This window comes from Meles meles, chromosome 5 (genome assembly GCF_922984935.1).
Source record: "Meles meles chromosome 5, mMelMel3.1 paternal haplotype, whole genome shotgun sequence".
Taxonomy (NCBI): Eukaryota; Metazoa; Chordata; class Mammalia; order Carnivora; family Mustelidae; genus Meles; species Meles meles.
In genome coordinates, this window is record NC_060070.1 from 15,638,801 (window position 1) to 15,654,322 (window position 15,522).

General features: G+C 38.3%; 1 protein-coding gene across 1 annotated transcript in view; it reads right to left on the bottom strand.

Annotated features, from left to right (window-relative positions):
* CCDC170 (coiled-coil domain containing 170) overlaps positions 1-15,522 on the bottom strand; it is a 98,836-nt gene that overhangs the window by 66,524 nt on the left and 16,790 nt on the right. Inside the window, exon 2 of the mRNA XM_046005738.1 lies at positions 6,770-6,884. Coding sequence (XP_045861694.1) covers positions 6,770-6,802 — 33 coding nt within the window. The 5' untranslated portion in view covers positions 6,803-6,884. The remainder of the gene's footprint in view (positions 1-6,769; positions 6,885-15,522) is intronic.

Here is a 15,522-nt window from a genome sequence, read left to right on the forward strand (position 1 = left end):
GAGAGACCCTTAACAAAGAGATTTTTTTTTTTAATTTAAAAGAACCAATCAGATATGAAGAACTCAATATCTAAATTTAAAAATAAATAGATGGAGGGCGCCTGGGTGGCTCAGTGGGTTAAGCCGCTGCCTTCAGCTCAGGTCATGATCTCAGGGTCCTGGGATCGAGTCCCACATCGGGCTCTCTGCTCAGCAGGGAGCCTGCTTCCCTCTCTCTCTCTCTCTGCCTGCCTCTCTGCCTACTTGTGATCTCTCTCTCTCTCAAATAAATAAATAGAAAATCTTTTAAAAAAATAAATAAATAAATAAATAGATGGAATAAATAGTAGACGAGAGGAAGTAGAAGAATGAATCAGTGACCCAAGAGGACAGGGTAATGAAAAGCAATCAAGCTGAATAGGAAAAAGACAAAATAATAATAATAAATGAAAACAAACTTAGTTTTCATTTAATAATAAATGAAAACAGAAATTTCATTTATTTAAATTTAAATTTAAATTATTTATTTAAATTAAATAAATTTCATTTATTATTAAATGAAAACAGAAATCAGTAATGCCATCGAGTGTAATAACATTCACATTATAGGGATTTAACAAGGAGAAGAGAGAGAAAGGGGGCAAAAAAAAAATTATTTGAGAAATAATAGCTGAAAACTTCCAAAATCTAGGGAAGGAAACAGAAATCCAGATCTAGGAGGCACAGAGAACCCCCAACAAAATTAACTTAAAGAGGGCCACACCAAGACACATAATAATTAAAATGGCAAAGTGTAGTGATAATAGAGAATTTTAAAAGCAGCAAGAGAAAAGAAAAGAGTTACATATAAGGGAAACCCCATAAACTATTAGCTGATTTTTCAGCAGAAACTTTGCATGCCTCAAGGAAGGGACATGATATATTCAAAGTTCTGAAAGACAAAAACCTGCAGCCAAGAATACTCTATCCAGCAAAGGCTATCATTCAGAATAGGAGGAGAGATAAAGAGTTTCCCAGACAAACAAAAGTTAAAGGAGTTTGTGATCTAGAAATGTTAAAGGGGACTCTTGAGTGGGAAGAAAAGATCATACATAGGAGTTAGAAAAGTAGGAGATACAAATGCAGTAAAAATAAGCATATCTATAAAAATCAGTCAAGGCATTCACAAAATTAAAAATGTAAAGTATGACATCTAATACTAAAATGTGGGGGGATACGAGTGAAGAATGGATTCAGACTTAAGCAATCATCAACTTAACTGCTATATGCATATCATACATAAACCTAATGGCAGCCACATATCAAAGACCAGTAATAGATATGTAAAAAATAAAGAGATAGGAATCCAATGACGTCACTAAAGAAAGCCAGCAAACATTGGGAGAGGAGAGCAAGAGAAGAAAGGAACAAAGAACTACAAAACAATAAAACAAGTAACAAAATGGCAAAAAGTGCATACTTACCAAATAATTACAAATGAATGTAAATGGATTGAACACCCCAATTAAAAGAAACAGGGTGATGAAATGGATTTTAAAAAGGATACCCATCTATATGTTGTTTACAAGGGACCCATTTAGGACCTAAAGGCTTATGTAGATTGAAAGTGAAGGGATGGAAAAGTGTTTATCATAAAAATGGAAGCAAAGAGACAGTCAGGGTTGCAGTAATTACACTGGACAAAATAGACTTTAAAACAAAGACTGTAACAAGAGACAAGGAAAGACACTATATAATCATAAGGAGAACAATCCAACAGAAAGATGTATCAATTGTAAATATTTATGCATCCAACATTGGAGCTCCCAAATGCATAAAATAGCTAATAGCAAATATAACAGAAGTAATCTATAGTAATGTAATAATAGTAGGGGAATTTAACAACCCCCTTCCATCAATGGATAGATCATTCAAACATTAAATCAACAAAGAAACAGAGGTTTTGAATGACCCATTGGACCAGATGGATCTAGTAGATACACTCAGAACATTCCATCCTAAAACAGCAGAATACATATTCAAGTACACATGGAACATTCTCCATATGATCATACATTAGACCACAAAACAAGTCTCAACAAATTCAAAAAGACTGAAGTCATGCCATGCGTCTTTTCTGGTCACAATTCTATGAAACTAGAAATCAACCACAAGAAAAAACCTGGAAAGAACACAAATACGTGGATGTTAAATAACATGCTACCAAACAGTGAATGGGCCAACCAAGAAATCAGAGAGGAAATAAAAAATATATCAAGACAAATGAAAATGAAAACACAACAGCCCAAAACCTTTGGGATGCAGTAAAAGCTGCTCTAGGAAGGTAGTTCATAGCAATACAGGCCTACCTTAAGAAGCAAACAAAAAAATCTCAAATGAACAATCTAACCTTACACCTAACAGAGATAGAAAAAGAACAAACAAAACCAGTAGAAGGAAGGAAATAGTAAGATTAGAGCAGAAATAAATGAAATAGAAACTTAAAAAAAAATAGAACAGATCAATGAAACTGGGAGCTAGTTCTTTGAAAAGACTAGCAAAATTGATAAAACTTTAGCCAGACTCATCAAAAAAAGAAAAAAGAGAGAACTCAAATAAACAAAATCAGAAATGAAAGAGAAGAAATAACAACTAACACCACAGAAATACAAAGGATTATAAGAGAATATTATAAAAAACAATGTGCCAATAAATTGGATGACCTAGAGGAAATGCATAAATTTATTTTATTTTTTTTAAGCATGGACTTTTTTCACTATTAACATATAATATATTTGTTTCAGGGGTACAGGTCTGTGATTCATCAGTCTTACACAATACACAGTGCTCACCACAACACATACCCCCCCAATGTCCATTACCCTGCCACCCCATCCCCCCAACCCCTCCACTCCAACAGCCCTCTGTTTGTTTCCTGAGATTAAGAGTCTCTTAGGGTGTGTCTCCCTCTCTGGTTTCATCTTGTTTCATTTTTTTCCTCTCTTCTCCTATGAAGCTCTGTCTTGTTTCTCAAATTCCACATATCAGTGAGATCATATGATAACTGTCTTTCTCTGATTGATTTATATCACCTAGTATAATACCCTCTAGATCATCCACATCGTTGCAAATGTTAAAATTTCATTTTTTATGGTTGCATAATATTCCATTGTGTGTGTATATGTGTGTGTATACACATCTGTATATATGTGTATATATATACACAGATGTGTATACACACACATATATATGTATATATATATACACATATACACATATATACAGATGTGTATACACACACATATACACACCACATCTTCTGTAATGGATATGGGGCGCCTGGGTGGCTCAGTTGGTTAAAGCCTCTGCCTTCAGCTCAGGACATGATCCCAGGGTCCTGGGATCGAGCCCCGCATCGGGCTCTCTGCTCAGCAGGGAGCCTGCTTCCCTCTCTCTCTCTGCCTGCCTCTCTGCCTACTTGTGATCTCTGTCTATTAAGTAAATAAATAAATAAAAATCTTAAAAAAAAAAAAAAAATATATATATATATATAAAACCTCCCAAACTGAATCAGAAACAAATAAGAAATTTGAACAAACCAGTTAACCAGCAATGAAATTGCATCAATAATTTAAAAACTCCCAACAAACAGAAGTCCAGAACGAGTCGGCTTCACAGATAAATTCTACAAAACATTTAAAGAAGAACTAACACTTGTTCTTCTCAAACTATTCCAAAAAATAGAAGAGGAAGGAAAACTTCCATATTCATTCTCTGAGGCCAGCATTACCCTAATACCAAAACTAGATAAAAATACTAAAAACATATTGAGAGACAACATGAAATACAGGCCAATATCTCTGATCAACATAAATGCAAAAATCCTCACCAAAATAGTAGCAAACCAAATCCAACAATACATTTAAAAAAATCATTCACTATAATCAAGTAGGGATTTATTCCTTGGATGCAAGGATGCTTCAGTATTTGCAAAGAAAATGAAAACACTAATTTGAGAAGATATACACACCCCTATGTTTAAACTAGCATTATTTACAGTAGCTGAGATACGGGAACAACCCAAATTTCCATCAACAGATGAATGGATAAAGACGACATTGGGTGTGTGTACGTGCGTATGTGTATGTGTGTGTGTGTGTGTGTGTGTGTGTAAAGCAATATTACTCAGCCATAAAAAACAATGAGATTTTTGTCATTTGTGACAACATAATGCTCAGTGAAATAAGTCAGACAGAGATAGAACCCGTATGATTTCACTTACATGTGGAACCCAAACAACAAAACCAATAAGAAAACAACCAAAAACAGGACATCTCTTAAATACAGAGAACACACTGCTGGTTGCCAGAAGGGAGGTGGGTGGAGGGATAGATGATATAGGTAAAAGGGATTAAGAAGTACAAATTTCCAGTTATAAAATATGTAAGTCATGGAGATAAAAAGTACAGCATCGGAAATACAGTCAATAATACTGTAATAACTCGCATGTGATAGATGGTGACTCTATTTACTGTGGTGAGCAATGAGTAATGTACAGAATTGTCTAATAACCGTGTACTGCTCCTGAAATATCTAACACTGTATGTCAACTACACTTCCAATAAGTTTTTTTAAAAGCACACAAGAGTACTATAGGAGCAGTACTATAAAGAAATGTACAAAACTGTATCAGTAACGTGATTGGTAATAATGTGGGTGACTTTTTTTTTAATTGATTGCACAGATCATTACTAACCAGAATAGATACAACAAGATGGATGAAGACGGGAGTGGTAATGCGAATAAAAATTTCTGCCTGGATGTCCCACGAAAGCTCGGCAGAAAAGCTAATTCCAGCACTGGTCGCTAGAGGAGCGGCCTGGGAAGGAGGGGAGCAGCACCATAGGCAAGAAACAGTTCAAGATACATGGCAAGCTTAAACAAACTAACTTTCCATGTGACTGAAGGTTTGGCTAGATATTAGACAGGGGTAATGTGATTCGGCTGACTTAAGGAGTCTGTCTCTGACCCACCCTGTCTACAGAGGACAGTGTTTGTCCGCTAGGGGAGGAATCTGGTCGGGTCTGCATGTCATCACTTCTATTCTGTGGAGTTGAAAAGGTTAGATCAGTACAAGGAGAGATGGGAGGAAGGGAGACCAGCCAGGAGGCGACTGCATCAGCCTACATTGATTTTTGGATGAAGCTTCGGCAAGTCCATTTTCAAGCCTCATGTTGAAACGCCTTACAATGATTACATCAGTTTAGAATACATGACAGTTGGAGGCTTGGTAAGTTGGAGTTAGACAGATGATCCCTCTACCCTCACGCGATGGGACATACTTCACTGGTCTCCGTGGGAAGCTGGATCCAGCTGATGAAGAATGCAGTCTTCCTACCCAGACAAGGCGCTCAGAAATATGTTTCTGATATTAACCAAGTTAGTGGTGTCAGATGGCTTTCAGAGGGTCGGCTGGAGAGTGTGCATTCACGCATTCTATTCCACTTCAAAATGATCCTTAAAAAGCCAGAAATTCAGAGAGAGGTCTACTTGGACCCCATTTGCTTTGATTCTGCTACAAAAGTGCTTTTATTGAACAAGGACTTGCCATTGTATTGTTTCGTGGGTCTTGAAATTTGTCATGGTTTCCTGTAGTGAATAGGTGTGTTACTGAGCAACTTGTTTGCGTTACCTTGTGGCCCTAGGGGATTGTGTGACCCCGGAGGGTCTGCTTGGAAGGGCCAAGTCAAAGGAAAATGCTACCTCGCACCGGCGCACAGCCCCAAGAGCACGTGATACCCTTTCCCATCCTCCCAAGATCTCCCTCTTTTAATATTTCTTTATTGGCCATTTACTTCCTTTTCTCTTTTTGACATTGGATGAGAAATAAATCTGAAACTTGGGAGAGAGGTTAGAAATTATTTTCTGAGATCTGGACCCCTGGTAACCTGCAAAGATTATGGGAAACGCTAGCAAGGTGGTGACTTGCTTTTGGTTTAAAATCTTGTCATAGTGTAGATGCTCTTCGGTTATTGGGGAGTATGTTTCAGAACACCCGCATAGTCGAACGGAAGGCAACTTTGGTTTGTGAATGCTACTGGAGAGGGACAGGCCTGTGGGCTTCCTAACTTGCCCACTGCTGCGGCAGGGGGCTCAGCAGACACCAACAAGCCACAGAGGTTGATGGAATTTGGTACAGAACTTGGCAGATGAGAACGGGATGAGATTGTAGGGTGAATGAGATGGGAGGACTGGAGTACTGGTAAGAAGAACAGTCATCCATCCTTCCATTCATTCACTGACTCTACAAATAATCCCTGAGCATTTTCAGTAAGGTCCTGAGTAGTGCTCGGGACGACTTAGCGAACATCACCGTCTTCTGCGGGAAGGAGACATTAAAAACTTAATTATGCATGTAATTTATTACTTGCTATTGTGTTAAGTGCTGTGAAGGAGAAGCCTTAGTTGCTATGGAGAAGAGCTCAAAGACAGCACTGTGGTCAGTGGGGTTTTGATTGGTCAGGTTCTGCAGAAAATTGGAGGAAAATGAGTTAGGAAGACTTGGAAATTGCAAATATGAGAAGAGGGACAGGATTGCTAGGAAGGCGCAAACACTGTCCACCTGGTGATTTTCTTCCTTGGCTCTGATGCCTCCTTTCACCTTGCCCAGCTGCCTTGCTGTGCTCTTGTCCAGCCTGCACGAGGACGTGCTCCAGGTGCTGGCGAGGACACAGGATGAGTTCCCGTCATAAAGGAGATTATGGACTCTATGTTTCAGAAGGAAGGGCTTCCGAAATGGGAGTCTACTCACTTTCATCTGTCCTACAGAGCGTGCGGTGGACATCCTTACGCTCTTCTTGATAAGCCACGAGAGTTGCTAGGCACTGAGGTTTAAGGTTGGAAATCTGCCGTTAATCCAATCTATCCTGGACACAAAAGAGAGAAAAATTAATTCTAACAACTTGATTATGGCTTGGTTTGTCTCTTTGCAAGGATTCTTGCAGGAAGGTGACACGTGATTTGATTTCTTCCTAAAGTGAAAGCTGGAGGGATTATACTTTGCTAACATTTCCTTTTTTTTTTTTTTTAACAAAGCAGGTCTCTCTTGAGGCTTTGTTGCTCTCAGGAGTGTGTAAGCTGGACGTCAGGGCTCCCTTCTTGCCGTGGCATTTTTATTGAGTTTTCTTTGGGCCGAGCTAAGGGCCAGCCATCCTGTAAGAAAAAGCAGGGCTCTAGCGCAACACACAAGCTATATAGGTCAATTTCTCCCTCCCGCTTGTCCTTTGTTGGTTGGAGATCTTTTTTACAGTTAATGAAAACATTAGAAATCACTGAATTCTCATGTTAATCCTTGAAGACACTTACTATTCTGGCTATAATATTATTTATATTCCACTTATTTTTGTGATGAACTTCCTGTCCCAAATGTAGTCAAAAGGTTGTACTTGCATAACAAATGCATTCCAAGTACTGCTGGGAACTCAGGGATGTGCTTTCCGCCTCTCCCTTCTTTCTGCACACTGAGGTTCAAGTTTGGGGTTTCCTGTTGCCTCTGCAACCAGGAAGGAATGCACAAACATAATATTCGGTTTCTTAAGTCTGAAAATTAGGATGTGAAAATTGAGAACCTCATAAACCAGATTCTTTAAGCACACTTTCAGTGACCTTTGACTTAATGAAGAAATTAATCTTAATATTAAAATTAGAGTCACTGTTCTTTAAAAGACTGGAATATCACAAACGGAGTTAGAATTTCCTTTCTCCGTGATCTCTAATCTTGACCCTCTGCCTCCATCTCAGAGGTAATTACTAGATAAGTTTGGTGAGTATCCTCCAGACCATTAAAAAAATATTTTGGGGCAAGGTGCCTGGGTGGCTCAGTCAGTTAAGCAGCTGACTCTTGATTTTGGCTCAGGTCATGATCTCAGGGTCATGGGATAGAGCCCTGCGTTGAGCTCCGTGCTCAGCAGGGAGTCTGCTTCTCCTTCTCCTTCTGCCCCTCCCGATCCCCCACTCCCTCTCTCTCAAATAAATAAATCTTTAAAAATATTTTTTCATTTTTCTTATACCTATAGAAGATATATTATTCTAACATATATTCTTAACCATAACTAGTATGTGAGTTTTGCTCTCATTTATTTTAAAAACAGTATGTTTTTAAGATCTATTCATGTTGTGGCCCTCGGTAGATTTAGTTTGATTCTTTTCTTTTTCGATTCCCATCTTACAAATATACTATACTTGATACAATTATACTTAATTGTAATTGTATTAATATACTCAATACAATTCCTGTGTTAATAGACACCACAAACCACGAACATTCGCGGAGAGTCAGAATTGCACCCCCGGGCTACACACTGGCAGGGTCATTACCCGCGTCCACTCATTAAACCCATGTAAACACGTGTTTTAAACTGTACACTACAGAAGAGCAATCATTGCTTCCAGACCTACTTCCGGTTGTTTGCTATTTGCACATAGAATTTGCTTTTCAGGCCTTAATTGCCCCCTTTGCAGGTGAGGGCATAAGAGTGGTCCCCATCCACTTGTGATGAATTGTAAAGAGTGAACAGAGATGCGCCTGGGTGGCTCAGCTGGTTAAGCACCTGCCTTTGGGTAGGATCCTGATACCAGCATCCTGGGATCGCAGCCGGGAGTCTGCTCCTCCCTCTCCCTCTGCCCCTCCCCGTCACTCATGCTCTCCATCTCTCTCTCAAATAAACAAATAAATAAATATGCAAATAAATATCTATTTTATTTATAAATAAATAATATATATAAATAAATGTATTAATAAATTAATTTTAAATAAAACAAAAAGAGTGAATAAAATTAGTTCCAGCTCAGTGAATATTAATTGATTATAGATACATCATACACACACACGCACACACACACATTTTGTATGTATACACATTTTACATATACACATTTTATATATATATGCATTATATATAATTATGTATATGTGGGGTTTTTAGAATTACATCAGGATGATACACACAGACACACACACACACGTATATATGTATCTATTAGAGTTATATCAGGATTAGTATTTGAAGCAAACCTCCCAAAGTTTTGGCATCTCAGTTTTTCTACCTCCGCTCCTCCCCACCCAATGAAAACAAGACTCAATTTCTTTTAACAGACCACCAGTACTAAGGGTATTTTGCAATACTGTATTTTTTTCAATAGAGATTCTGAATTAGAAAGATTTTTATTTATTTTTTTCCCCAGTGGGGTTAACACACAGTGTTCTGTAGTTTCAGGCGTACAATACAGCAACTTAACATTTCTGTGCATTACTCAGTGCTCATCATGTGACCATACTCTTAACCCCCGTCACCTATTTCGCCCATCCCTCCACCCACCTCCCCTCTGGTAACTGCTAGTTTGTTCTCTATAGTTAAGAGTCGGGTTTTAGGGGGCACCTGGGTCGCTCAGTGGGTTAAGCCGCTCAGGTCTTGATCTTGGCTCAGGTCATGATCTCGGGGTCCTGGGATCGAATCCCGCATCGGGCTCTCTGCTCAGCGGGGAGACTGCTTCCCCCTTTCTCTCTCTGCCTGCCTCTCTGCCTACTTGTGATCTCTGTCTGTCAAATAAATACATGAAATCTTTAAAAAAAAAAAAGAGTCGGGTTTTGGTTTGTCTTTTTTTCCTTTGTTCTGTTTCTTGAATTCCACATACGAGTGAGATCATGTGGTATTTGTCTGTCTCTGACTGACTTCATGTAGCATAATTCTCTCTAGTTCCATCTGTGTTGTTGCAAATGGCAAGATTTCCGTCTTGTGACTGACTAATATTCCACTGTATCTATGTACACCACATCTTCGTTATCCATTCATCCGTCGATGGACACTGGGCTGCTTCTATAATTTGGCTACTGTAAATAATGCTGCTATAGACATGGCGTACATACATCCTTTTGAATTAGTGTGCTGGTATTCTTTGGGTAAATACCCAGTACTACCATCACTGGATCATAGGGCAGTTCTACTTTTAATTTTTGGAGGAACGTCCATACTGTCTTCCACAGTGGCTGTGCCAATTTACATTCCCACCAACAGTGCAAGAGAGTTTCCTTTCCTCCACATCCCTGCCAACACTTGTTGTTTCTTGTGTTTTTTGTTTTAGCTGTTCTGACAGGTATGATGTGATCTTATTGTAGTTTTGATTTGAATTTCCCTGATGAGGAGTGATGCTGAGGACCTTTTCATGTGTCTGTGGGACATCTGTATGTCTTCTTTGAAGAAATGTTTATTGTGTTTTCTGCCCATTTTTTAGTTAGATTATTTGTTTTTTGGGTGTTGCATTGCATAAGTTCTTCATATATTTTAGATACTAACCTTTTATCAAATATGTCATTTGCAAATATCTTCTCTCACTCAGTAGCTTGCTCTTTTGTTTTGTTAGTTTCCTTCACTGTGCAGGAGCTTAATGTGGTGTAGTCCCAATAGTTGATTCTTGCTTTTGGTTCTCTTGCTTGCAGAGACAAGTCCATAAATATGCAGCTGAAGCCAATGTCCAAGAGATTACAACTTGGGTTTTCTTTTAGGAGTTTCATGGGTTTGAGCCTCATATTCAGGTCTTTTATCCATTTGGAGTTTATTTTTGTGTATACTGTAAGAATGTGGTCCAGTTTCATTCTTTTGCATATAGCTAGCTGTCTAGTTTTCGCAATACCTTTTAATTAAATTGTGTGGGTTTTTTTAAATTTCATGCTTTAAAAAAAATCATTGCGATCATGCTATAACTCTAATTTTATACCTTATCTTCTTCACTAGATATTAATGTTTCCCGAGCATTCTTTAAAATATTAAAAGCTGGGGCGCCTGGGTGGCTCAGTGGGTTAAGCCTCTGCCTTTGATTCAGATCATGGCCTCAGGGTCCTGGGATCGAGCCCCGCATCGGGCTCTCTGCTCAGCTGGAAACCTGCTTCCCCCTCTCTCTCTGCCTGCTTCTCTGCCTACTTGTGCTCTCTGTCTCTCTGTCAAATAAATAAATAAAAAACCTTAAAAATAAAATAAAATATTAAAAGCTGTACAATAGTCCATCATAAATTTGCAGTTTAACCTGACTATTCTCCTATATTTGGACATTTAGTTATTTTTTCCTATCTGTCACTATTCTAAATTTATTAGAATTCTGATTGTTTCCTTAGGATACATATCTGGGAGGGAAACAACTGGGTTAACATAAATAAAAATTTTAAGGATTTTGATACACAGTGCATAAAAAGTAGTACCAACCTAATTCCCAGCAATAATTTATTACAATAGTCTCATGGCATTGGGAACACAGCTTAACCAGTCCCTTCTCAAAATTTTCTATATCACTTTGAAGATGCCTGCATTTTAATATTTATGCTATGAATAATAACAATAGTAATATTAGCCATCATTTTTTGAGGACTTGATATAAACAGACACAATATAAGCACTTTACTAACATTACTGCAGTCAGCCCTTATAACAGTCCTTACAAAGGATGTGGAGCCCCAGCTTGGCCAAGGACACACACACAGTGAGTGAGGGAAACGGACTTCAAACTCCTAAGTCAATCTAACTCTAAATCCATGCTTTCATCCTGGGGTCTGCCACTGGTTTTGTTTATACAATCTATCAGTATGAGTTTATGGAATAAATTCAAATATTTATTTATGTATAAATGGCAAACAAGAACTACTCTGCAGATTAGGCACATTACCAAATATACACAAAAATATAAAGAAAGATGAGATTACTATAAATAAAAATTGAAATATTTTCTTACTGAATCTCTCATAAATAATTTTCTGCACCTCCTGTAGCCATCAGCCCACTTTGGAGAGCACAGCCCTTACCCGCTACACTTGTTCTTAGGTCTACCCCTGAACATAAGCTTCACCAGGGCAGACGCCATGTCTGTTCCCCAGCACTGCATCCCCCGTGTCTACAGCAACTCTGGGCACAGAGTTGGCACTCATGAAACATATGGTGAGTATTAGTAATTGAATGAATGATTTGGGTACAAGGTTGTGGGTTAGAAGGCAAAACCTAGAAATTAATTATATTTGCATCCCTAGTGCCAGGATATGACGAGCACCTCGATAAATGTTGACTGGAGATCCATTCAGTATTTTTTAAATATTTTGTTAAAGAAATGGATGGAGGAGATGAACAACAGAATGAAAAGGATTTTTCCCTTTTGCTCACATCTCTAAGGTTAGCATATCAAACATAAAAATACCTAGTTGAATTTATTTACTTATTTATAAAAACACCTTCCTAGCCCTAAACCATGGCCCCTAATAAGAAGTATAGGTGAGGGACACCTGGATGGCTGTCAGTTAAGCGTCTGCCTTTGCCTCAACTCATGATCCCAGAATCCTGGGATCAAGTCCTACATCAGATTCCTTGCTCAGTGGGGAACCTGATTCTCCTTCTGCTTGCCACTCCCCCTGTTTGTGCACGCTCTCTCGCGCTCTCTCTCTCTGACAAGTAAGTAAATAAAATCTTAAAAAAAAAAAAAAGACTTAACTAAAAAAGAAAAAGAAATACAGATGGGATTTCACTCACCTCTTGTCAAAATAGAGAATAATAAACCTCATATTTTTAAATTAGCCCTTGCTAGAGATCAACCTAGAATAGAGATAAGAGCTTTAGAAGGAACCAGAGAGGACAGGAGATAGTTGACCAAGATACACTGGGAAGGAAAGGCCAGGAACTGTTCATCCACATCTAATTAGGTAAGGATAAAAGTATAAAACATTTGTAAAATGCTTCCCTTGAAGGAACTAAAACTATGAATCTTAATCCTTGTTAGGATGAAGGTCCAAAGCTAGTAAGTTTGCCATTATTTCTTTAACTCGTCCTGCCTTTAGAAGCTTGTTAGGGCCTGAGCAACAGCCAATCTTGATCTCAAGGTTTTAGAGACTAGGGGACAAGGTCTTATAGATGGGAAATGACATCAATCAGCACCGTAACGTCAGCATCTGTACTCTGTAACCTCGCTGTTACATGTCACTTAAATGACTCGTTAGTACATTAAGGTGTTTTATCTTGCCTTTTCCTTCAGATATGACTGTAATAACTCATTTTTTAAATTAGCATAAATGTGGAACTTCTCTCTGTAGCCCTTCTTTGCTTATTTCCATTCCTACGGAGGATATCGTCACCTCACCAGAGCGTAAACTCCATGAAGGCATTATTATCATTATTTATAGCCACCAGATAATAAATACTTATCATGTTAGGTCTGTGTTAAGCATGATTTAAATACAATGTTTTTTTTTTAATTCTAAGACCAACTGTTTGAGGGTATTACTACTATCTATAACAAGGAAATTTAGTTTCAAAAAGGAAAAAAATCTGATCAAATCAAATACAACTGTATTTTTCTGACTCCTCCCTTCCCTGCCCCTCCCCTCTTTTCTTAATCTCTCTTAGTCTGGCTCCCTCTACCCCAACACCTGATGGCCTGCTCTCCGTCTTTATATTGGCCTTCCCGAGCCTCAATCTAAGTGAGTTCTTGTGTTATTTGATTTCATGGCACCCCGTCCGTATCCTTCATATTATAACTACTATTTATATGGTTTTTTTTATTTCCTCTCTCTTTCCCAGCGAGACCATGAGATCCACAGGAGGGAGGAAAATGCCTGTTTTGTTCATACCATGTCCCCAGTGACCGGGTTTCAGCTAAATACTAAAAAATGAATATGAAGGGGCGCCTGGGTGGCTCAGTGGGTTAAAGCCTCTGCCTTCGGCTCAGGTCATGATCTCAGCGTCCTGGGATCCAGTCCTGCATCGGGCTCTCTGCTCACCAGGGAGCCTGCTTCCTCCTCTCTCTCTGCCTGCCTCTCTGATTACTTGTGATCTCTGTCAAATAAATAAATATTTTTTAAAAAAATGAATATGAAGAACTGAATGAAATGGCACAGCCAAAATCAAAACCAAAGCTGTCTGATTCCAAAGCCCATGCTCTTAGTTACAATGTTGTTTCTCCAGATATATCCAGTTAAATGCTGAAACAATCGTTTCTCCCTAAACTGGATTATTTTCTCACTCTCAATAGCACTGTCTGCGAATCTGGCCATTGCAATAATGAGTGCATTTCCATAAGTAATGTTAAGGTCAAAGTATAAAAAAGTACAAATTCAAAATTAAATTTTCCAAAAGAATAAATTCATAATTAAACTTTCCAATGACTTTTTGGAAGGTGCGTTCTGCTTTCTACAAGTTCATAAATGTCATACAGGTCAGGTCCAGCCTATTCAGAGGTTAATATTTTAGTTCAATATAAAGTTCTATGAAGTTTTTTTAAATCTGTTTATGATAGCAAGAGAACTTCGCAGACTGGGTGCAAGGAAAACCACAGGAAAATTAACTTCAGGCCAGATTTTAAGTGCTAGCAGTTTTTCAGCATTCCTATTGGATATGGCCCCATGGGAGGTACTGGGTTTGGCTGTCAAGGCTAATAATGAATACGGATTTTGAAAATATGTCACATATGGAACAGCTTCTCTGAGAGAAATAGTGGAAACAAAAATCTTCATTGACAACTAGATGGGATATTTTATTTGGCATTATCCTATATACCTCTTTTCACATGTTAAAGATTCTAGAACTCTTCCCAAATGGGATTTTTCCATTCCATGTATTAAAAAACCCTTGAGAAATTATTATAAAGTGAAAAAATTGTCAAGATCTAACATTTTAGCTCCATGCTGAGTTGTGTGTTTTAAACGTTAATAAATTGTTTATTCAAGCAGGCTCTTCAGAAAGATTTCCCTTAAAAGGGACTTGAGTTACAGTCTATCCTACTTTCCAAAAAAGTAATTCTCTAGCACCATAGAATTATCTGGAGGAGTTTTAACTCCTGTGGGACTTCATTTCAGGATTCAACAGTTCCTTGTCAACCTATGGAAGAGTAAGCAATGTTAAGATAATTTTTTCATTGCCTACCTCTTAGTATGACTTCTTTTATTACTTATCAATGTTTTCTAGACAGTGTTTCTACACAGTTTCATCTCCCTAATGTTGTAAACTTGAATAAATAGAAATATTTTAATATAGCTTTTAAGGAAATGCCAGACTACCCATTTGCCTTCATGAACAGAAGTATATAAGCATTCTTCTCTACCCAGACAGCGTGATTTGAAAATCATGAACCAAAACGGACTGAAAATACTTGGCTAATTTTTGGAGCGCCTGGGTGGCTCAGTCAGTTAAGCATCCGACTCCTGGTTTTGGCTCAGGGCCCTGGGATGAGCCCTGTGGCATCCGTGTCGGGCTCCATGCCTTTGTCTCCTCGGCTTCTCCCTCCACTTGGGCTCCCTCCTGTTCTCTCTCTCAAATAAATAAATAAAAATCTCTTAAAAAAGAACTTGGTTAATTACTACTCACCCCCCCCCAAAAAGAGTCATCATGCTCTTCATTGTCATAGGGAAGTGTTCTGAAAGAGAATGATTTATATATATAAATTTCAAAAGCATGGCTTTGCATATAAATAACAAAGCCTTGGGGCCCCTGGGTGGCTCAGTGGGTGAAGCCTCTGCCTTCGGCTCAGGTCATGATCTCA